At 24.8% G+C, this 24905-nt stretch overlaps 1 protein-coding gene across 1 annotated transcript; it reads left to right on the top strand.

Moving 5' to 3' along the window:
• Nucleotides 1–1455: 1455 nt before the first annotated feature.
• Nucleotides 1456–24463, top strand: LOC129981155 (nose resistant to fluoxetine protein 6-like). The gene is made up of 15 exons (XM_056091858.1): nucleotides 1456–2104; nucleotides 3427–3599; nucleotides 3677–3767; nucleotides 6699–6804; nucleotides 7414–7622; nucleotides 8431–8607; nucleotides 9361–9454; nucleotides 10058–10150; nucleotides 12109–12271; nucleotides 13164–13243; nucleotides 13367–13513; nucleotides 14587–14713; nucleotides 15960–16134; nucleotides 17653–17795; nucleotides 23084–24463. The coding sequence occupies exons 1-15, from the start codon at nucleotides 1783–1785 to the stop codon at nucleotides 23216–23218; spliced, it is 2235 nt and encodes a 744-aa protein (XP_055947833.1). The 5' UTR covers nucleotides 1456–1782; the 3' UTR covers nucleotides 23219–24463.
• The last annotated feature ends 442 nt before the right edge of the window (nucleotides 24464–24905 follow it).

The following is a 24905-nucleotide window of genomic DNA, read 5'->3' as shown; positions in this document are numbered from 1 at the left end:
ATTTTAGTGTATTTTTCAATTAGAAGAAAAATAAGCCGCAAAAGATATTTTTATGATGAATTTAAATAAATAATGTTTGGATGTACGAAGACTTTTGTGTTCTAATTTTGTGACATTTTTTATTCATTTATTTTTTAGAACAATACTACTTGATTTTTTATAAAAATATTTGTTCAGTTTTTTAAGAACTATTTAAAGATGCTAACTAAAAAAACCATCTAATAAAATTCTTTATTAAGAAGTATAGAACACAATTTCTGCAAATTTCTTTAGTGTACGAACACTTTTGGGAGCCACTGTATATAAAACGTGATAAAATATTCGTTTAAGTGAACTACTAGCAAGAGCTACGAAGATCCGAATTTTGCAAAAAATTTCCTTTTACCTTTACCTTAATGTTTATATTTTAAGGTTCATGAGCTAAATCAGACATTAAATGATAAATAGTGTTGGAGAAATAATAGAAATAGGGGACATTGAGAAGATTCTCCAAACAATTACATATGAACATAATTTATAAAATTAGTACCTGTAACAAATCTTAGTTATCAGCTAAAAACCATTCCTTCTTTTACTTCAAATTTCCTTCTAATTCGAAATTAGATATATAAAATATATATATAAATTGACTAAGATGAGCAATCAGAATTACATATAGAAACATTTTCTTTTCATCGAGCTAATTTCTTAAGACGCATTCCACTGTTATAATCAGCCAATATCGCTCTACAAACCGCACTAATTCTATAGATGATAATTTTTTAACCAAACAATCTTGTGCTCGGATCTCAAAGTAAATATAATTGTATTAGCAAAAGAAATAATCAAGATACACAAAAGTAAGTTTTTTTTATGTGTGTAAAAAGCTTATTTCGGAAGTCAAAGTATGACAAAAGTGTTTTACCTTACACTGTTTTAATATGCAAAATACTTGATTTCTTACTTGATGCCGTAATTGGGTAATTAGATGACTTGAATAATTATATTGATTGTGACATAACTTTGTATCTTCCCCTCTATTCTCTAAATCAGTCACGTGCGAGCGCACGTACTTTTTAGCATTATTTTCCCCACACCGTCATAATGTGACGTCATAACTTTTTTTCCCTTCCAAGAAACTTGGATAAGTTTATAAACTTCAAGAATAACAAAATATTGATTTTCTGAAACAAAATAATATTTTCTTGACTGAATCTCTAATGAGAGTAAGAATAATTTAGATGTTATTTTTAAACCAGATTTCTTCGCTATACATCTTGAATCAACACTGTTTATTATATTAGATGATTATAGCCTTATTTTGCTACCTTTCTAGTTATTTAATTCAACAATATTATTGAACTTTTTTCCAGAAATTAAGAGAAAAATTAATTTAAAAGTTACGAAAGTTTTTTTTGTTTGTTTGAATTAGATTACAATCCAATTTATCATATGCAATCTGGCCTCAGTGTTGTAGTGCGCTGTGTTTCGATTTTCTCAAAATCGTCTGCTATTGTGCTTAACCCAGAGTGAACAAAATTATTACACTTGTCTGTTTCGGTCAGATACAAAAGGGAATTTAAACTATTTTTATTAGAATTACTTTTTTGTAATAATACAGTTGAAACGAATTTTTCTATATTTCCGTATCTTAAGTAATCGGATTGAGCAACTTCTTTCACAATCATTTATAAGAAAGATAAATAACAATGTCATTTGTTGTGTGGCGCAGTAATTAGACCGTTTTCTGACGTTAATATAGGCCTTGCATATTGTTGTCAATCTTTAATATATTGCTCAAAAATGTATTTGGACACTAAAACGTTAATTATTTTGCTTATACTTTATTTAAATAATTTTGCGTTTGCTTATAACGAAGGAAGTGAGACAGATTTTCAGTTCACTAAAATAATTCAAAAATCAGCAGAACACATTCATGTGTTGGAAAATTTAAAATTAGCTTCTGAAGAGGATAAAAATATTTTAAAAGAATTCGAAGCTTCAGTCCCAAAGAACATTTATCCAATATTAATAGATTTGTTTGCAAAAACCTCGATCAAATGTTGGCGAGACTTGATATACCTTTTTGAAAATATTAAATCTCCTGATGGCTGGTCCCTAAAAAGTGAATATATGACTTAAAATGTTCTTTTTTTTTTTCATTGGTATATATTTTATGAAAACTGTGCATGTTTTATGTCAGTCTAATTACATGTTATATCAGTTCACGCGTACGGACTATTCGATTTATAAATCTAATTTTTCAGTGATAAATTATAACATATTTTCATTGATGGACATCAAAATTAAAAATATTTGCATTAAATTTAATGAAATTCTTTCTCTTTTAAAATAATACTTTATTTCTATAAATTAGTGTTTAATCAGCTTCTGTATTCTAATTAATATTTTTTATAATAAATATTTTAGGAAGAAATTGCTAATCTGTGATTGCACACCATTTTTTTCATGTATTGTGGAAACTTAATTTATGTTTAGTTGCTTGATAAATTAGTTTTTGCTAAATGGGATAATATAACTAATTTCTAGAATAATTTTTCAGTTATATTATTAATTCAAATAAGGCATTCTAATATTAAAATTTTAGTCATATGATATCTATTAAGAAATTTTTTCTCTCTGTTCATGTTATGCCAATGAAGTGTGGAGAAATTTTTTTTATTATGGTAATCCGGAATTATATATTATGATAGAAAGAAAAGCATGATTGTTTATTTTATTGTATACTTTAATTTATTGTCAGTATTCATACATTTATTAGTCAGTAAATATAATGTGTATAGTCAATAAAATGGCTCTTGCACCAAAAAATCTAGCAAAAACAAACAAACAAAACATTAATTAACTATATTTATTTACTGTCTTCAATCGGTACATACATTATATATAATTTAAAAAGAATATTTAAACATTTTTTCTATTAATATTTTATGTTGAGGGGAAAAATAAAATTTATAATCCAGTACCAAAAGTCTAAAATAGTTAGAATATGATATAACCTTTGTTTATTATTTATTTTTCAGTCTAAATTCAAAAGTCAAAATATAAGTATTCTTGAAAATGTTTCATTTGCTCTATTAAAATGACGTACATTGCGATCATGGTTTCTTTAAATGGAATAATAATAGGATTATAAAAATTATCAACTTTAAAAATAGTTTAACTCAAATTTATTCTGTTTTACATTTTTGTTATTATTATTTAAAATTAATCTTTTGGATACTACAATTTATAATTTTTTAAATATGTTTTAATAATTAATACCTCCTAACAGGAAATTTAAAGTTTGTATTTATATCATTAAATTTTTGAATAATTTTTTTTTGTTCTAATGATAACAGACTGTCTTAGTATTGAAAATTTCCTACTTGCATATATGATATAAGTATTGCCCAATATGCACAAATATTTTTATCTCAATTCTAGTGTTGGATGCTTATGGGAAACCAGAAAGTGGAATTTTATTAGGCAATTTAAAATGGATTGGAGAATATGATGAATGTCTAAGTAGTTTTGCACCTCCAAAGAAAAATACTACTGTAGGAAATTATCATGGAAAATATTGTACACTTCAAGTTCCTCTGAAGCAGGGAGATATGGTAAATTTTGATTAATTTTTTTTTGTGAATTAAGAACTTATTTGAATATTTTTTATAATAATTCTGTACGATTTCAGCCCTTGCCTCTAGTTATAGCTGTATGTTTGCCTGAATCCTGTAATCCAAATGGACGCATCTTGAGTAGTGTAACAAATTTGAAATTGAATGGTAAGCACTGGGCTCATTAATATTATGAATTATTACAGAAAAAAAAGTCTACCTTTTGAGTTATTATTTTTTTGCAATTTCCAATATTTTAGAAGTTACATTTAAGACTTAAACTTTTTAATGTTTGTTCAATATATTGATAAATTTGCCTGGTTAATTCTGTACTTAATTTTACATTCCTAATATTTAAATATATGTCTATTTATAATTTATTAATTAAAGTAAACAAATTTGACTATCTAAATCACGATTAAACACAGTGATATGTATCTTGGGTTGCATATGTCTTTTTTTAATATAAAATATCAATTTTAATAATTTATTACTTAAAAAAGTTTTCAGGTATATTATTTAATTTTATGGGAATTTAAGAAACAAATTATTGCAAAAATAAGCAAAAAAGAGGAGGGAGAAACAATTGTAATTAAAATGTTATGTAAATTGTACACAGAATATTAAAATAATTACAAATTAAGAAACAATTCACTTTTTTTTTTTTAAATTACATCTAGATTTGAAATTGAAAGAATAAAAATAACATTAAATATATTTAATTAAGTGTAGAAAGTTCTCAAATCTATAGTTTCTTTTTCACTTCACAATTCACTTTTTTTTTAAAAAAAAAAAATTACATCTAGATTTGTAATTGAAAGAATAAAAATAACATTAAATATATTTAATTAAGTGTAGAAAGTTCTCAAATCTATAGTTTCTGTAAGAGATTATTCTTTGCCAATGTTTTTTTATATGTTTTAAACATATATAAATACTGCAGTCACCACAAGTAACTTCTTTAGCTTTATTTTTTCTGTACCTTTAGTAAGTCAGCATACTTCTCATAGAAATAAGAAGGGGAATCTCTTTTAAATTATGATATTTTTTAAGCTTAATATGATGGAAAATGGTCTATTTTAGTGGGCTTTTTCAAGTGTTCTATCAACAATAATCAGCCTATGAATGCAGAAAAACTCAGATTTTTGTTCTGTTTTTATAACTAATAAATACAATTTAATCATAATGGATTCAAATGTACTTTCTTTTAAATACTGACTTTGTGCTTGCTTTTATATATATGTTCAGTTTGCACATATCAAGTTTCAATAATCTTTGACAGAACATCTTGCTATGTCCTCTGATTAATATGATCTAACTAGGTATCACCAAAACCACTTCAGAGAAAGCCACTTTACAACTGATATATGCTTGAAAGAAGCATAAGTAGATACAAAGATACAATAGACATTATAACTATATTCAGTATAGACCCATTAGGTTGATCATCAAAGTAATGTTATTCACTTTCTACTTATTTCATTTTCTGCATGAATTATACATGTAACCTGAATGAACAACAAATTTGCAATTCAGATATGATCAACATTTGCATCATTGTAAAATGAGGAGAAAAAAGAGTATAATTTGACTGTCTTGCATAATTTTCTAGAAAAAAAAAATCATTTTCTTGGTAAATAAATTTTCTTGTAAATAGTTATCATAATGTGCAATAAGAAATAAAAAGATTAAGTGGAAAACTTGTGACTTTAAGAATAGAGATTTAACAAATCAAATAGTATTCTTGTGTTTAATGATGGTTGACACACATGAAAACTTTATTGTTCCACACTTTTTTTATGGGAAATGACTGGAGATAAGTAGCTATAGATATCTAGAATAAGCATAAAATATATACAAGTGATTTAAGAGAATGCCTGTGTTTTTAATAGAGGGTTAATTATATGCATTATGTCTAAATTATTATATGAAACATTCAAATTTCTACTCAATATGTCTTATATGATACATTTTTTCATGTTTAGTTTTGCATCATGAATATATAGAGTTACATATTTAATCTATAATGGAAGAAATTGTAAATTGCTTTAATCACCATTATTTTACGTTAAATGAATGTTGTTGAGAGCCGAACATTCAGTTAATTATTTGAGCAATTGCTCTTCATTTGCATTAAGTTATTATGTATATGCATCTAAAATCACATTTCACTTTTTTTTCTCATTTTATTAAAATTTTATGTAACAGTCCAATATTCTGTTTTTCTCTTCTTATTTTCTTCTTTTTAAATCCTGAATTTGACTATTTTAATTCTGTGAATGTTTTGCAACAAATATCATTAAAATTTTTTTATATAATTAGATATATGAAAATATATTTTAACTGATGCATGGTTAAGAAAAAGAAATTTTTAAAAATTTTAAAACTTAGATATATTTTTTCCACAAGAGACATATTATGCTCGAGAAGTGCTGATAAAACTGATGCTCATTTGCATTGCTATATGAGTGCAAAAAAGAGAAAAAATTTCCTTCAGTGGTTATACTGTGAGATTTTGATAAGGATTTCTTTGACATGTATAGACTTTGACACATGTAGAGGAAAGGGAAATTTAAGTATCTTTAAAAAAATGTTGAACATTAGTGATTTTTATTCCTTCATTTGGAGCATGAGAAAATGCTGAAGTGAGCAATTTTATAAAATGCACATAGAATTCATTAAATAAAAAAAATGAGAATTAGATCAGGAAATAAGAGAACATTTTAGAATTAAGTTAATATGGGCTAAATTAAGATAAAAATTAGGAAATTGAGATTTAAATTAGATTTTAAAATATCATTACATATATATGTAGTACTTTCATTACAAATTGTTGTATTAATATTTAAGACATTATTACAATACTAATTAATAAAAGCTATTAATTTTATTGCTACTTAAGTTTTGCTGTTTAATTATGAAATGGTTGTAATTTATTTCATAACTGTAGAATGTTATTTAAAATGTTACGAATATTATTGCTTTTCTTTTTAAGATCATTTAATTCTACTGAATGTAACAATTATGGAATATTCATATCTAGATATGTTTTATGAAATTTGTAATCTTATGCTAGTGTTGACCAATTTATTATTTTAGGTTCTCTCCCAAATTTTGATGATAGAATAGACAGTGCACTGAGTAATACTACTCTGACCTGCAAACCTTCATCAAAGAAATTAACTACTGCTGCCATCGTTGTGATGTAATTTTTATTATTTTTTCTGTTGAATTATTTATTTTCTAAAAATTCACATATGCCTTGCAATACATAAATATTTTTTTAAAAAAATCTGTATCAATATAATTTTATTAAAATTAAATTTATTTCAAATTAAATGAGGAAAAAACACTTAAAATAAAAGAATATATATTAAAAAGTCAGCAGTTTACCATTAATATGCAACAAATAGATAATGAAGACAGTTTGTGCACATTTCTGTCTGTAAATTAATCATTTTATATTTTTATTTGTATTATTGAGAAAAAATTTAGAAAAAGTATGATCAGTAATCTATTCTAAGCTATTTTTTCCTTGTAGTTTCAGTTAAAAAAAGTACATAATTGATTTTATCATTAAAAAAAAATACAATTTATTGTATACAATAAAATTTTTTGAAAACCACAATACTTTTGATTTTTAATAATTCACTTTAAGATGATCCATTAATTTTATTGTCTATATAAAAGAGAACAAAATGCTTTGTAAATGTTTATTTTTTCTTTTGAATGTTATTGTTGCAATTGTGTAAACTACCAGCCTTTTTTAAGTGCTTTGTTTCTAGACTGTGTTCCGTTTCTTCTTGTTTTTCAGATCTTTGATGTCCTTATTTCTTCTTCTGGCTATAATAGGTAGCTCTATAACAGTTTTTGAATACTATGCAAAAGAAAATACTACCAAGTTTACCATTTTTAGAACAGATGATACTGACAAACTTTCAATAAATGGAGATATCGAGAGTACTTCTACTGCAGATTCTGATGTATTTTTGGTTGATACTGGAAGCTTAGTTACATTACCATGTAAATCTTTCTTTTATTATTTATTCTTTTTAATGGGTAAAAGTTAATTAGGATAAATAAAGGAACAGACTTTCAAACCCCTTTGATCAATTTATTTACTCTCATTAATTTCATGTGATGGGTTTATAAATTTTAATATTTTGTATTTGAAAACTGAATTTTAATAAATGAACTTAATTCCTTAAAGTTGAAATAAAATAGCCAGAAAAAAATGTAAAAAAGTTGAAATACTAAAATTATCTTACACAAATTTTTGCTAAATTTGAGGAAAAAAAAAGAAACATTTCCATAAAACCTATATTAAAATGATTTTTGAACAAATGTTGAAAAGTGATTCTAAATGACATTTTTTTTGATATTATAGCTGGATTTTTTTTTCGTTAGCTAGACATAGCAAAAGTAATTTTTCGTGATCTAATTTTATCTTACAGTACTGCTTTTTTTTAATTTTATTTAGAATCTGCATTTCATTCCTATACAAATGTTTTTAATAAAGTACATTTAATTATTGAAGAATAAGTTTTTCATTAAAGGTATTTCTATAAAAATTTAAAAATTAATTGTTGCATCATTGTTAGTAATAAATTCTATTGTTAAACAAAATTAATAAGTACAATACAAAAAGGGACAATTTTTGTGATATTTCGGAAAATGGTTTAAATATATAATAAATTTGGATTTTATAAATTCTACCTTTATTAAATTATAAGCAGTAATTACAATGTAAAACTAAAATTGTAAACAAGAACGTTTCTAGTTAGTTTTTTTGCTCTCTATTAGTGGATATTATATATGAAATTTTTTTCAGACTGTGTAGAAAAATGCAAGCCTTTTCTCAATTGCTTTTGCATATTTACTAATGGAGAGAAAATATTAAACACTTCTAGAGCTGAAGGACAGCTTCCTTGTCTGCATGGAATTCGTTTCTTGAGTATGACTTGGATTATCGTTTGCCATTCTTATGCATTTGTTTTTCTTGTTGTTAGTAAGTATATTAAATTCTAACTTTTTTATTTTCATGAAATAAAATAATAAATCATTTGTATTACACTATATTGTCTTCATTTTGAAAATAAGAAGCTTCCATAAGTGTTCATTAAATAAGGAGGAACTCTATTCAAATGATTTTTTTTTGTATTAAAATTCCTGCAATAATTCTGTTATGCAATGTAAACAATAAAATATTCCATCTAAAATCCATTATATAAATTCCATGCCTGTTATGAGAGACATATAAAGATATATGTGTTGAAGCATTATAAATGAAAATAAGATGATAATAAGTTGACCTTTGAAATGGAAAATATTTCTTCGTATAATTTATTATTAAAAATGTCTTATTGGATATTATGTGTTTATTTCAAGTTTTAACAAAAATTATCATCAGAAATTGAATAAATATTAAATCGATGTTTACATTATAATCAGATGCGATTTTCATTTTGATCTATCATGCTAGTTTTATAAAATAAAACTTTTATTAGTACTTTTCGTTATTGAATGATTTGTGTCAAATTTTATTATAAAGAAACTATTAAAGAATAAATATTATGCAATTTTATTCATTAATATTTTTAATATTTTTAAAGTAAGTGGGATGCTCATTCTTTTTTCTTTCCCATTTTTTTTTTTATCTGATGCATATTTGATGCAAGTTATGAAAACTTTAATCTCATTAATTTTTTTATTGATTGTTTTTAATGAGTAATTTGACTGAGACTATTGATTATTTTTATAGGAAATTTGGCTGAGACTATTGATTATGTTGACCACTGGCTGTTTCAAATAATTCTGAATGGTTTTTATTCTGTTGATTCTTTCTTTTTACTCAGGTGAGAACTTGCTATTACTGTTGTAGAAATACCATTCTTTAAATGTATAAACTGGTTCATTTTTAGATAACTTTAATGTGCTTGTATGTTGCTAAATTTACTGCTATTTATATCTTTTATTATACATATTTAATTTCCTGTCTTTTTTATAAACATGATTCATAATCTTGATTTATAAGTATAGTCATGGATAAATGAGGAGGAAAAATTTTTAAATTTGAGGTCATTTTTCTTTAATATTTTCGAAGTTTTACTTCATAGGGCAGACATCTGAATTAAAATTTATATACATTGATTTATTGCAATTTATTAAAATGTACTGATATTATTATTTGCTTATTGCTGTTTTCTGAGTTATTTCTATGTTCATCACCTATGTTTTTTTTGTTTTGTTTTTTTGTATTTTTTCAATTTTTTAAAATTATTTCCCCCTTAAAAATCTGTTTATTTAAATATTAGCTGAGATGTATTTAATTAAGTGCAATTTATACATTTATTTATACATTTACTCAAACTCTTAGATAACTTCATTGTAAGTGCAAAGTGAATAAATATAGTTATCCTTCATCTTTTATGAAATAAAAGGCTATTTTATTTTTTCAGTGGGTTTTTAGTTGCATATATATTCTTTCAACAAGTGCCTAAAAATGATGGCAAAATACCATGGTTTTATTTCTATGTGCATCGTTATATAAGGTATGTGTAATTGCATATATGAAATGTTGTTGAACTTTAAACAATTAAAATTATTCATAGAAAAGTGAAATGTGTCAAATGTTACTTCTTAGTAACTTGTAAACTCACAGCTGTTGTGACTAATGTTATTAGTACTTGAATATCATTAGCTGAACAATTTTCTTATCTGATACAGCTTTAATGCAAAATAGCTGTTTTTAAATGTTAATGAAATTCTTCCAAACCAATGGTAAAATGAATCTTTCTATTGATTGATTGATTGAGTTATTAGCAAATAAGTTGTTTAGCATTAAATTAATTTTTATTTTTAATTTTTGATTTTTAAATGAATTTTTGAAGATATTATCATAAAGGTGCAAAGAATCAAAGAATGCAATTTAACAATAAATTTATCAGCTCAAGTAGTTTGATACATAATAGAACAGAGAACTTGTTTACAACTTTTGAAACTCGGCATTTATACTTTTAAATAATATTTTAGAATTATTTTCCACAATTTTATAGGAAGGTTAAATTTTACCTAAATGGTGGATAAAAAATATTTTGGATTCAAATTCTGGATGTTTTTAGGTTCCAGACAGCTGATAATAAATTTATCAACTGAAAGAAGGTGTCACAGGATGATAATTTTTATACAGTATACTGATCCTACTAGACATATTAAAATATTCTTAACATACTTTAAACAAAACAATTTTCCTGCATCTAAAGCTGACCAAATTATGATAATCATTATTTTAAGCCAATCAGCAATCATCTAATTTTCAAATCTGTCATTGGTTAATGGATCTTTTTTAAAGAAGACATTGAAATTGCCTAAAATAATGGTATTCAAAGTTTCATAATTCAGCCAATTTCGATCATAGAATAGTTTAAATTTTTAATGTAACAGGTATATTTTACTGAATATTCCTAATAGGATTGAGTGACTCTCAAAAATTTAGACTCTATAATTTTTTCAGCAGTACATTTATGAGTTTAAAAAGTATAATTCTGGATGTCATATAAAACATTTTTCTAGTGATATTAAATGCATGTCTATAACAGGGTTTGAAATTAGCTTTTGGACTATAGTTGGAATAGCCACCTTGCATTTTATTAGTAAAACAAGCAGAATGTGTATAAATATATATTAAGAAAGTGAAATTATATTTACTCAAAAGACAGTGTGTAATTTAGAAATAGATTATTTGGAGTATTATATTTTTAATGTCAGTGCAATATTTGCATTAGGGAGGGTTTTAATCACTATAAAAAGAATTGATATAAAGCTATTAAAATGACATAACTTTAATAACTAATGAATTGGATGCTTAAAATTATTTTGTTGCAGGAAACATTAAAGTTGGGCATTAGAAATTTTATTGAAATAGAGCACAATCAAATTTTCAGTTAACAGGCTTGAACAAAACATTTAATAACAGATAAGATAAAGATCTAAGGTAAGATCTAAGATAAAGAAGATTATATTTGTTTACATCCTCAAAATTGTACCTGTTTGTTTTTTTGTGTGTTTAAGATTACTGGACACTTTGTTGATAAAAATGATAGTAAATTTAGGATACTATTTATTCGGTGATAGATTCCAGATTTCTAAAATACAAAGAAATTGATTTGTATTGATAATTTGAATTGTCAGATGAATTTATTTTTGATATACAATAAATTCGTCAAAAAATAAATTTCAATTCTAATAAATCTGTTGATTAATTAGAAATAAGAAAATAACTATTGTATGCGCTTGAAAATATTTTGTCAAATACTGAACAAAAACATGCAGTTGCTAAAATTTAAAATTCATAGCTAATACAAATGCCGTAAAATAGGGAGGAATTCTCAAAATAACTTTAATCCAAATTTCATGCAACTAATTTGTAATTAATGTTTTTATCTAAAGTTGATATTGTAGTCTTATAGCAAAGCTCTCTTTAATCAAATGCAATTTATTTCATTATCAGGCTAACACCAGCATACATGATGATTATAGCATTTTGGACCACTATTTATCCATATTTAAGCTCTGGTCCTCTATCACTTGATGTTGATATTGATTACAACTGCAAAACTAATTGGTGGTGGAATTTACTTTACATCAACAATTTCCAGTCGACAGCTGATCAGGTAAGATATCTAAAATGAGATCAAATTCAAAACATTGAAAAGTTTTAAAGTTTTTTTTTAAGCATGTATTTGATTCAAAATATTAAGATCATAGTTTTGCTTCCAGTTTTTATATATTGATATTATGGTCAAACTGTTTTTGTTTACATTTCGATGAAAGAAATTGTTGTATTAAGAACTTGCAAATGAAAGAATAGTAATAAATTTTGCAAAGTAATGAAGTTTTGATTCTTCAGGAAAGGTGGTGAAAGAAAAAGAAAAACATTTGTTATTTTTTTATATGTCTTTATATGAGAATAATAGTTTCTTCTATTTTTTTTATTAGTTAATATTTTGTGGATACATATATGCAGGGAAATTCAAAGTTACTCTTGTAATAGCTAATAATTATTAGTATTTAAGATAAATTTAAATATAAGATAAGTAAGATAAATTTAAATATAAATTTTCTTAGCTTTCTAAAAAAGTTCAAAGTTTTTATCTCCAATGCTTATTACATTTATATAACATGATTCTATTTCAATTATTGTACATGTTGAGTTCTATATTGTTTCATATTCAGTTTATTTATTGCAAGTACATTAAATTCTATGTTAATTATGAATTTTATTACTTCATACAATTATCCATTTTCAACAGTCATTATTATATATTAGAGATTTTTTTTTTAAATTTTTTATTTAGTATAATTAGAAGTTTGGAAAGTTCTTTCTTGAAGAACTTTTTCAGAACTAGAGAAAAGTATTTTGTCATTTATTTTTATTTTTTTAAAATTAGTATCTGCTTCTCCTGCTCAGCCGTTTATGCAAATATATGTTTCAGTGAAATTAACTTAATATAATTAAAATTTTTTGTAGTTATAAAACATTTTAACATTTTTCATATTTTACAGTGTATGGGGTGGTCTTGGTATTTGGCAAATGATATGCAGTTTTATATCATCAGCCCTTTGTTATTAGTTACTTTATGGAGGTATGGTAATTTTTTTTTAATATTGAACATTTTTATTGCTTTTATATAGATATAGATAAAACAGTAAATTATCGTTATTTCTTTTTTTGGATAAGTTACTTATAATATGTCTTATTTTCTCAGATGGCCCAAGATTGGATATTCAATATTAGGGCTGTTATTTAGCATAACGCTTATATCAAGTTTTGTTATCTCCTATGAATACAATTTGATACCTGGCTTAGAGAATATTGTTGATGAAGCAAAAAAGGGTGCAGACTATATGGAGCGGTATGTAATATTTCTAAGTATTAAGGTTTAAAGGCAGCAAGTACGAACAAATTCTTTAAATATATGTATCAATCGTTTTTTTTTTAATGTAAAGTGCAGCATATATTTTTAAAATATTGTGTAAAAGAATTTAATTTTATTATTTTTTCAACACATTCTATGTTATTTGACACAATATCCACTTTGCATAACATTTTATAAGTTATATTCTTGTCTGTGATTGAGTTTCATTATTTAAATTTTTTTTACCAAATTTTTTTACTATGAAATTTTTTAGCTTACTTTTTTGTACCATTAGTTAAATTTCAATGCAGAATAAGACCAAAAAAGAGGAAAAAAGGCTTTAAAAATTAACAAATTAACTTAATTTTATTTAATAATTAAATATTTTTAGTTTCTGCCTTTAGTAGATATCTGCTGTTTGCTGTATCAGCAGCATTCTTTGTGTTCTTTTGAACACTATGATAAAAAATAAATAAATAAAAAAATGTCATTTTACAAAGATATCAGCTTGAAATAGTACTTTTAAGTACTATTGGTAAATAAATAGTTAAATGAATGTAACAAATTATTTTTAAAAACATGTAGGGTATTTTAGGATTTAATGCACATTTTCTTCTTTCCTTTTATTAAAGCTAATATATCATCCTAATAAGTTGCTATTGGCTGTTAATCTGCATGCATTAAATTGATAAGCTCTTTTCCTAACAATTAAATCACTTTGCTTTCTATTTAATATATGTCATAGAGAAAAAAAATATGAAATCATGATTTAGACCTTTAATAATATCATATAACCTTTAGCTTCTATATGTACATGTTGCTGTAAATAAATTATTTTCATCATGAAATCAATTCACAAAATTCATTGTTCTGTATTACTGAATATAATATAGTATGCTGTTATTTTTTTTTGCTTCATTCTCATTTTTTTACTTGCAATTTTTTAATGTATTGTCTTTTATTGAATTTGTGATAATTTTTGTTATTTTAAGATGCCCTAAAGCAGTTATTTTACAATTAACTTCTTTTAAAATAATTTATTTAATGTGTTTAATGTGTATGCATTTCAGGTGGACAAATTTTTTTGATAAACTTTATATTAAACCCTATACTAGAGTGGGTCCCTACTTAATAGGAATTCTCTTGGCTTATTATTTGCATAAAAGAAAACAATACAATGCCACCAAGCTGAACTTGGTAAGTTTCTTGAGAGTTAAATAAATATGTATAATGTATTCAATAATAATTTTTAGTTTCAAGTAAAATGTTTCTGCTTTTTCTTTGTAAAGGTATTCATTATTAAAAGGGTTAATTACATTTTTATTTTTCAAATAAAAGTTCCTCTGATATTTTAAAAAACAAAACTGCAGATTATAATTTTAAATTTTTATGTAAAGAATGGTACTACTCATTTTCCGCCTATCAACAGGTAATTTTAAATGAAACACAAAAGCAAGATTACACTTTTTTTACCAGGGTAGTACCTTATTCCCTGAGCTCAGGAAGAGGAAAAAAATATATCAAATAAGAATAAAAAATTTTTAATATTGACATTACTCTGATAAAATCTTATAACAAATTTATGATTAAACTTTTCTAATGGTAGAAATTTTTTCACTTTTCAGTATATAAATTATAAATCAAATAAGGTTAATTTTCATTTAAATAAAAATATAAAACCAAACCTAAAACTAATCTTGATAAAATAATTAATTAGTTTACTTCTTTAACAGTTAACAACAGACATTTTGTAATGAAATGTAAGAATAAAATATCTTGAATGATTTACTTGCAACCTATTTTAATATATTTGCTTTAAATTATGTACTGTATGATGTCAAATAGCTTCAGATATCATATTTGTTTCAACTTTACAAAATTAACTAGAAAAAAAAAACTCTTTAAAAAGACATTTAAAAAAAGAATTTTTTAAACATATAAAACTATTTTAAATGTTAAAATAAGAAATAATCAATCATAAATTGAAAAGAAATTGTAAATGTTTGGAGAAACATTAATGTGGGGTTGAGGGTAGATGGGTAAAAAAAAATATTTATAGAGAAATATTTATATTTAGATTTTATTATTTATTTTATTATTACTTCTGTTCTATGACTAATGAATATGTAATAAAAAATATAGCATTTTAAAAGTTTTTTTAAAAAAATGATCAATACTAATTTTGTACAAAGATTTGTATACTTGTAAACTAAAAAATAAGTATTTTTTTTATTGGATGAAATTCTCTATATTTTTGAATCGGCTGTTCTCATGTCAGGAACCCAAGTAGTTTTTAAGTCTTTCTGTTTTTTAACTTGTTTAACCAGTAGTTAAAATTCTCACTATTCCATGTTTATTTAATTTTAATATTTTTGAAAAAAATTTATTTATGATAATTATATTGCTCTAAACTTCAATATCTTTTTTTTTGTCTCATATTTAGATAACCTTATTAGTTGGGTGGATGATTGCATCTGGTATTACATTAGCCTGTGTGTTTGGCCTTTATCATCAAAAACTCACCCTGGTGGGATCTTCATTTTACAATGCCTTAAGCCATGTAGGGTTTGCATTGGGATTGGCATGGGTTATTTTTGTATGCATTATTGGTCAGGCAGGTATGTTTATGATAAAAACCAATTCATTTGAATATATTTTATTTTGCTAATAGAATGGTACTAAATGTTACTACACTTATCAGGCCGATCTAAATTGATTTTTTATTGAGTGATAAATTAAAATTTAAACAACCATTGATTGAAATAATATTTAAAAAATAAGCTCTGTATATGTTAATTAATACTTAAAGTTTCTCATTGAATTTTGTGTATCCAATTAACTTTTTTTTTTCCAATACAGATGTATATTATATACAATCTGTATTGAAAAAAAAATCTGTAATAAAGCTTTGAATTGGTTAAAGTATTTTGGTCTTCATATGTATTATGATAATTCAAAATGTTGATTTGAATTCAAGTTTATTTTTTGAATGTCTAAAATGAGAAGAAAAAGAATTGAAACTCTCCTTATTATTTGGAAAATTAAGGCAATTGCTTAAATTTTTAAATAAATCCTCTAGTAGATGAAAGATAATATAATTTGAAGGAGATGAAAACCTTATTCCTTTTGAAATATAAAAGTAAATGCAAATCATAGAAAGTAGCCAAAAGATAATATAACTAAAGAGTGGAAAAATATTTATTCTTATTGAAATATTTTTGAAAGTTTTCATAGAAAACATGAAAAATATATCTTTCAAAAGTGTGTGGATAGGACAGTTTTAACTATAGCCATGCAAAGAGTACTCAAGAATTAAATTTTTTTAATAAACTTTATTCTAGCCCTTACATCCCCCCATATGACATCTTGAATGTGGCATGAATAGTGGCTACTCAATAAGCTAATTATCCCTTTTCCTAGCAATGTTTGGTTACATTTATACTAATAAGTTGCTGATGATAGAATAACTCTTTTGGAAGGGATGGTACAAGTAGTAACTTTCATCTGACTGCAATATCTTATTACTTTTTGTTGCAACCTAGGCCTTTAATTGGCAAATATTTAGAAGCTGTAAAATACTTTTTGGTGTTCATACTAAATAAATAAGACATGTGTAATATATTTACATTTCTTAGAATTTTTTGAAAATTAATTCTTAAAAACTTATTTTAATTATTATCCAGAAATCTGTGTATAAAGATATCTTTATGACACACAAGTAAAGCATTTATAGATCTCCCATAAGAATCAATGAAAAACATTGCTTCTGAGCAACTGTGCAAAACAAATGGTTAAATCATTCAGATACACTGTACCAATAAGGCTAGTATGATACTTTATTGCATTACTTCTTGAAACTGGTTTTTTCTTTATTATTATTTTTTTCTTCATTTTCTCGTGAAACATGCATAGATTTGTAATTTTTTTAAATGCTATATTTTCCATTGTACCTAATATTATATACAAAATATTAAGGAAGCATAAATAATAAGAGTATGTAAAAGTATTTTTACAGAGGAGTAAATATTATGAAAATTCCTCCTTTTCATGTTCACTAGTTTTCACTTATAATATCTTGTTTCATGTACTGTACATAAAAAATTCAATATAATACAAATTTAGATTTGTTCTTTCAGGTGTAATAAATAGCATCCTTTCATGGAAAGCATGGATTCCTCTGAGTCGTCTGACTTATTGTGCTTACCTTATTCATCCAATTGTGTTATTTGGATATTATAGTTCTGTGAAGCGATTGGTTGAATTCAATCATATTAACATGGTTTGTATGATTTTTAAATTGAACCTCAATTCCATTTTAATTATGATTTCTTTTCCTTGCATTTTTTGTCATTATTTCTGTATATATTGCAAGTTATGTTTTAGTTTTTGTCTGTATTTGAATCTTATTTTTGAAAAAGGTTCAAAGAAATGTATTCTAAATACAGAATTTATCCATAAGGTAATTTTCTCAAAGATCATGAACAGAAAGAATGCATGAAATTACAGAATATTTAATAAGGCAAATGTAATTGTTGTTAATTTACTTTTCAACATTTTCATCATCTCTGGAATTAGAACCATGAGATCAATGTTTGTATTCTTGTGTTATAGAACTCATCCATTAAATATGAACTGATATGTTAAAGCTATCAGCATCACCACCATTTTGAAATAGCTAATTGGGGAGCAATTCTTACAAATGTATAAACATATGGTAATTGCTGTGCAAGATGAGTAAAAGAAAAAGTGTTAAGTTATTTGAAAAAGCAGAGTAAGTTATAGAAATTGTATTCCTTAAAATAAATTTCTATTCTGGCATCCCTTTCTGTAACATGTAGTCCTCCAAAAAATAATAAAATAAAAAAGAATAGACTAAAAATGATGCTTATTAATTAAAAAAAAATACGCATGAACTATGTTTTTGCCTGAAGTTTTGAAAACGATTATGAAATTAAAAAAGGAAATTTTTTAATTAAAAAGAAACTTATTTTCTTAATTTTAATTATAAAGCTAGCCAGAGATATTATTATTGATGGAATTCAAAATTTCTAGTTCTTCTGAAATCATTGTAAGTCCATCTAAGAAACTATCAATCCATAAACAAACAATGTGCAAAAACACCTATATAATTTTTCTTAATCTATATAATAAAATATAAAATATACATTGTATTTAGAGAGCGCTAATGCTGCTACAACTAAAACACAAATGAACTTAACAAAATCAGAAATAAATATTAAGTTAACAGCCAAAGAATCAAAAAGAAAGATTAAATGAATCCGGCCCGAAGACTTTCTCAATTGTCACCCTCAGGCAAGGATTCAAACCAGGGATTTTTTCTGTGAGGGGTCTGACTTTCGTCCAACAAACTGACCCCTCGTGACTCGAAAATCCCAGAAAATTGAGGTTTTGGAGATAAATTAGTATCGCAAGATTAAAACAAGTAAAAACACTAGCAAAAAAACAATCCAAATAAGACCACGACAAATCAAACCACAAAATACATGAAAATAGAACCAAAAAAGTAATATAAACACAAGGCAAAATACTTACAAATTGAAAGTACAATTCTGAAGAAAACTACTTGAGGTTAAAATGTGCTATTGTAGATGCATTTCGTTAAATTAAACTAAAATTTAATTTTTCCACGTTTTAAGCTATATCCGCTTACCACGTTTCGTCATAATGCATCGTCATCAAACTTGAAGCGCCATCTATTGAATTAAAACTCAAAGCTAACAAACCGGAGGAAGTCAGAAATTAAACAGACCCTCTCTTATCAAAACTTCTATATTGCAAAAGTTTTTGGGAAATTCGTTAATAGTTAAATTTTTAATGAGATTGTTTGTTGCTAAAATATAAGAGCTTTTATTATTGCAAATTTTTTTAATCCTGTTAAATTGTGAAAATATCAAATTTTTGAAAATTTTAGAGTTTAAATTAGAATGGTAGTTACTAAGTTTAATTATTTTAAAATTAAATTCTAAAGTTATAGAAATTGTATTCCTTAAAATAAATTTCTATTCTGGCATCCCTTTCTGTAACATGTAGTCCTCCAAAAAATAATAAAATAAAAAAGAATAGATTAAAAATGATGCTTATTAATTAAAAAAAAATACACATGAACTATGTTTTTGCCTGAAGTTTTGAAAACGATTATGAAATTAAAAAAGGAAATTTTTTAATTAAAAAGAAACTTATTTTCTTAATTTTAATTATAAAGCTGGCCAGAGATATTATTATTGATGGAATTCAAAATTTCTAGTTCTTCTGAAATCATTGTAAGTCCATCTAAATATTTTTAAGACAAAGTGAATCTCAAATAGTATTTAGTTAAATTTAATTTGAAAAATACTTTATTTACTAGGCACAGCAATGGGTAATGATTGTAAAATTTTGAAGTTTATCGTCAGATTTATTTAAACATCTAGATTATTTTTGAATCAATGAATTAAAAATTTTTTAGAGCATTCTTTATTGAGTAGGTAGTCAGTCTTTGAAGAATTTATTTAGTTTGATTTCTTCTAAATACATATATATTTATAAGTTCCGTTTCTTTAAATAAAAAGATTTTCTCTTAAGTTTTAGCCAGTCCATTTTAAATATTATGAATTAAATGCATTCTCTTTGTTTAGTTTAAATAATGTTTGCAATTTTTATATTTATTGAAAGGGATTTTTGAAATGGATAATATTTTTTTTTAAGGAATTTGATCTTCTTCTAACAACATCACTTGAAATGATTGCTATACTGCTTACCACCTACCTGTGAGCAACCATTATGGGAGATCAATACAATACACTTCATCTTTTGATTTTATTTATTGTTTTGCCTCTGGGCAAATATCATGGCAGTTCAAAACAATACTTATAAAGAGTATTTTATATTTCATATATTGATTTTATTTTTTGTTTTCTTCCATTTGATTTCTGCTTGGTATCAGTATGAAATGACCAAATCACATTTAATCATCTACAATAATCTTATGTAGATACTTATTATAGTCTTTATGGTACAGCTATTGAAATGCTATAACTGGATTCTATGCATTTATTTTGGGTTTGCTTACCAGGAACACAATCTCTAATATTACATGCATTTCACATCAATTTCATTTAGCATGGATTTAAATAATCTAAATAGATTTCTGTTAATTTCTGTTATTATCAGATGTTATTTAAACAAAATATACTGTCTTAAGTCTCCCCAAGAGCAGTTTGATTGTTATAGAAAATAATTTGAATGAATTAGTGATTTTGGAAATATAAATGCCCAGATACTCAGGTCAGTTTTTTTTGTTACCGACTTCCACATCATATTTAGTTTGAACTAGTGTTATATATATATATAAAATTTTGTCACCTTACCTTTTCCCTAAGACTGACACCTTAGACATTTATGGACCCTTGCTGTCACCTTCTGGTACCATGTACTGCCATCCATTTCATGCATTTGAAGTTTGACTTTCAATCGGCATTGCATTCCAGATCTTAAAAAAAGAGCTACTAAAAGCTTGTTTTTTCATTATAAGAAGAAATCTTCAATATTTTAGATATAAGTAAAACTTTTGTGCTTCCTTTTTTTGGTCAATTTGAGAATCATTACTAAGTTTGTTTTTGTTCAAGTTTTTTTCAAGTCTTGAAGAAAAAAAAAAACGATATTTTTGTACATTACAATTATGATATGACAATGGTCACATGGTACTAATTGTTACCAAATATAACTTTGTTTTCATCTCTTTTTGCAATGCATAGCCTACCATCTCTTTGCGAATTAAAAATTACTTTCTAATTTGCAAAACTAATTGTTCAATTTTTTTTTAAATTCATCATTAGAAATTTATATTCTTATACTCCATATATTATTTGAAACAATAGATATTTTGTGCCCTTTAGATGAATTGATAAATAAAGGTCTGCATTTAAATCAAAATGCCAAATAGAGATATATGCCAATAAGCTAATATATCATTACAATTTCCAACCTTCAGAAATGAATACATCTAATGAAAGTTCAGAAATAAATATATCTAATGAGTGACTATATAATATATACAACTCATCTTCTTTTAGTACTGTGTTTTACTAGTATAGTAAAATGCAGTCAAAGACATGTTTAATATTTTAATTCATTTCATATTGCTATCATTTCTGTGAATCTAATAATTGATCTCATTCTTCTGTATTTTTGTTTGGCATGTGTTTTATATTATGCCACTGTCTAAGCGGGATAGTGTCATAGTGTTACTGATAGTGTCATAGTTATCACTTTTTCTATTTGAAAAATCCTGCCTTTACAACTTATTTAGAGGATATAAACTTCAAAATAAAATAAAAATTAATTAGTAAAAAAATATTTTACTTGTAAAGTTGAATTACAATGCAATCTTTTTTATTGACATTTTTTATCTTAAATAATACCTTTAATATTACATGTTAAAATCTATGTCACAGTATATTTTTTATTCATTGCATAACAATTCAAAAATTTTTAATTAGAAATTGATCAATCATGATTGCAGGTAGGTTTTATTCAATTATTTAGAAACTGATTAAAAACTGTTTGATTACTTTAATTTTGAGAAAATGTATCTGATGCATAAAAATGATAAATAAGTTTTTAAGACTCAATTGACCCAATACCCAACATTTTATGCCTGCATAGGCAGGCATAAAATGTTAGGACAATTGCAAATCTTTTAATAACTAATAAAATTAATTTATAAGAACATCAGAAGGATTGCATTTTTGGTATACCAATTTCCATCTGAGAATACCCTTTTAAGTGAATTGTAATACATTTTAGCATTTAAGTTTTTCTTGCTCATTGTTGAAATGAATACATATAATATTCTGTGTGGAAGATCTATTGTTGACCAGTTGGAGAAACGAATTCATTTGTTAGTATCAGTTATGCTATTACTGCTTCATCTTTTTTTCATCCATAAATTGGTCTTTTACATGTTGAAAACATAGTAACAATCAAGCTGTTTTATTTGAAGAATCATTTTCAATTTCTTTTCACTAGTTTATTGTAACTGTTTTTAACAACAATCGGATCTATTCAGCTATGCCATTCACTTGATATCATGCACTTGGCAATATTTGATTCTCTTGAGTGGCAATGTTGGCCTGATATAAATGATAGAAGGACATGTGCAATTCTTGATTTATCTTGATCTCTACAGATTGTTTAAGAATCTTTTGCCTTGTATTTTTTTCCATGTTGGCAATTTGCTAACAAAAGGTTAAGAATATTAATTAATTACCAAAATTATCTTTCATTTATGCACTGATCGAGCTATTGTTGAATTCTTTATAGGAAGTTATTTTTATTTGACTGTGTGACTACTTTCAAAGTGTTACAACAAGTATCTAAGAATGTCTGCTTCCGCCTCCCTCCATAACATTGCAACTAAACTTTAAATAAATTTAATTGAAAACTAAATGAATATGAACCAATGACCTTGAAACTATTGAAATTAGAATCCCTCTCATTTTACCGTCTTAACCACTCAAAAGGTGTTTCAGGCACCTTTTTCTTACATGTATCTCTTTCTTTTTTCAGGTAATGTTTTATTTAGGTTTTCTAATAGTTTCCTACAGTGCTGCTGGGATAGCATCATTGTTATTTGAATCACCTGTGATAAGATTAGAAAGACTACTAAGGGATAAGTTAAATTCCAGAAGACATACTTCATGAAACTTACAGAAAGGAAATGAGAAATAGTTTATTTTAAATTACATTGATTTCTTATTTGATTGAATATTTTGTATGTTGGTTATTATTAAATTAGTTCATAATTTAAGTTAATAGTTAATAATAACTTTTAGGAAGGAAAAAAAATCTATGAACATTTGTTCAGCATTTTTTTTGTTTTGTTTTCAGATTGTTGTAAATCTATGCAACAGTTTGAAGAATAGCATTTAAACTATTTAATTCTTTTTTTATTATTTAGTGACCGTATCTCTTATTCTAATTAATGGTTGTCTTTTGATTGTTTTAAGTCTAATGTTTACATATCACTTTAATATTTTCATATATAGATAATTTTAGATAGCATTGTACATATGTTGATTTAATATATATGTTATTTATAAATGTTGGTATTTGTATTAGAAGAAATTTAATAGATATTTTGAATCTATAGAAGAAAAACCTCATGTCTGGTACAATGTTTTTTTTCTTCTTGCAATAACAATAATAAAAGATTTTAAATAATTAATATTTCTCCATTGCACACATGAAAATTTTGTTATTTTTCTAAGGAGACATGATTATTGTTTACTTTATATAAATCTTTTATTCTCTATACTTATTTTTTACACCATTCATTTAATAATAAAGCATTTGTTTTTCTTATTTATTTACATGGTTCTGTTTTTCGACATGCAGTTATTTAGAGGTAAAAATTATTTCTGTCTAGGCATTTATTTTTCGAAATTTTCTAATTCATGTTAAGGTCATGTAACTTTGAACCTTTTTAATGCTAGAAATGCTTGTCACAATGATATCATTTTAAACTGGTTCAAGACAGTATTTCTGTGTTACATATCATTTTTTTTTTTTTTAGTTTATATATTATAGTTAGAAAAATCATTGCAATAAACATAATTTTCAGTCTGATAATTATGTTTTACGGTAGAATCTTATAAATTATATCCAATATTGTCATTATGTTACTAGTTTGTTTCGATAATTTGTATTTTTGATCCATTTCAATTGTTAGATTCAATAAAATTAAATTATTTTATATAATATATTTTTTTTTCCTTCTATATGGCCAGTCATTTCTATTTACCTCCTAGTAGATATTATCAAATAATTGAATACTGAATTGCAAGTAAATAATGATGAATGTGTTTATATTTTCTATGTTTATTGCTTTTATTTTTTCTGTGCCAAATTTTGCACCTATGAATTTCTTATTAATGTATTAATTTTTCATAAAAATTGTTGTACGACACTGTCTAATATATTGTCAGTTTGTAAATGGGATATATTTTGAAAATAAAATGTAAATAAATATTTTCTAAGTTATTGAAAAGAAGTTGTTTGCTTGTTCTTATTTTGAAATCCTTTTTAATATCGTTCATTAAAAACAAAATTAGTTTCTATATTTAAAGCTAACATCAGAAAAGCTTTATATGTGAAAAAGCAGTGTTTTCTAAAAATTCAGAGTATATATTTATTTTTTAAAATTACAGCAATATTTAGGAGCAAATAAAACATGTTCCAAAATTCAATTCATTGATGATAATTTTCTGATTTTGAAGGAAAGGGTAGTTTTCAATTACATGTTATGAAAATTTAAGAAATAGAAATCTTTGTTCAAGTTCAAGAAAGTGTGTGGGCATTAAGCTAGTCTTGGTTTTTGAAAGAAACCATG

The sequence above is a fragment of the Argiope bruennichi genome, chromosome 8 (assembly GCF_947563725.1).
Source record: "Argiope bruennichi chromosome 8, qqArgBrue1.1, whole genome shotgun sequence".
NCBI lineage: Eukaryota > Metazoa > Arthropoda > Arachnida > Araneae > Araneidae > Argiope > Argiope bruennichi.
This window is presented reverse-complemented; position numbering and strand designations above follow the sequence as displayed.

Bases quoted from the DNA above. Each gene is read 5' to 3' on its own strand.
- LOC129981155 (XM_056091858.1), top strand. From the start codon at position 1,783: ATGTATTTGGACACTAAAACGTTAATTATTTTGCTTATACTTTATTTA. The intron at 2,105-3,426 runs GTGAATATATGA...TCTCAATTCTAG, and splicing joins TGATGGCTGGTCCCTAAAAA to TGTTGGATGCTTATGGGAAA. The intron at 16,135-17,652 runs GTATGTTTATGA...TTGTTCTTTCAG, and splicing joins ATGCATTATTGGTCAGGCAG to GTGTAATAAATAGCATCCTT.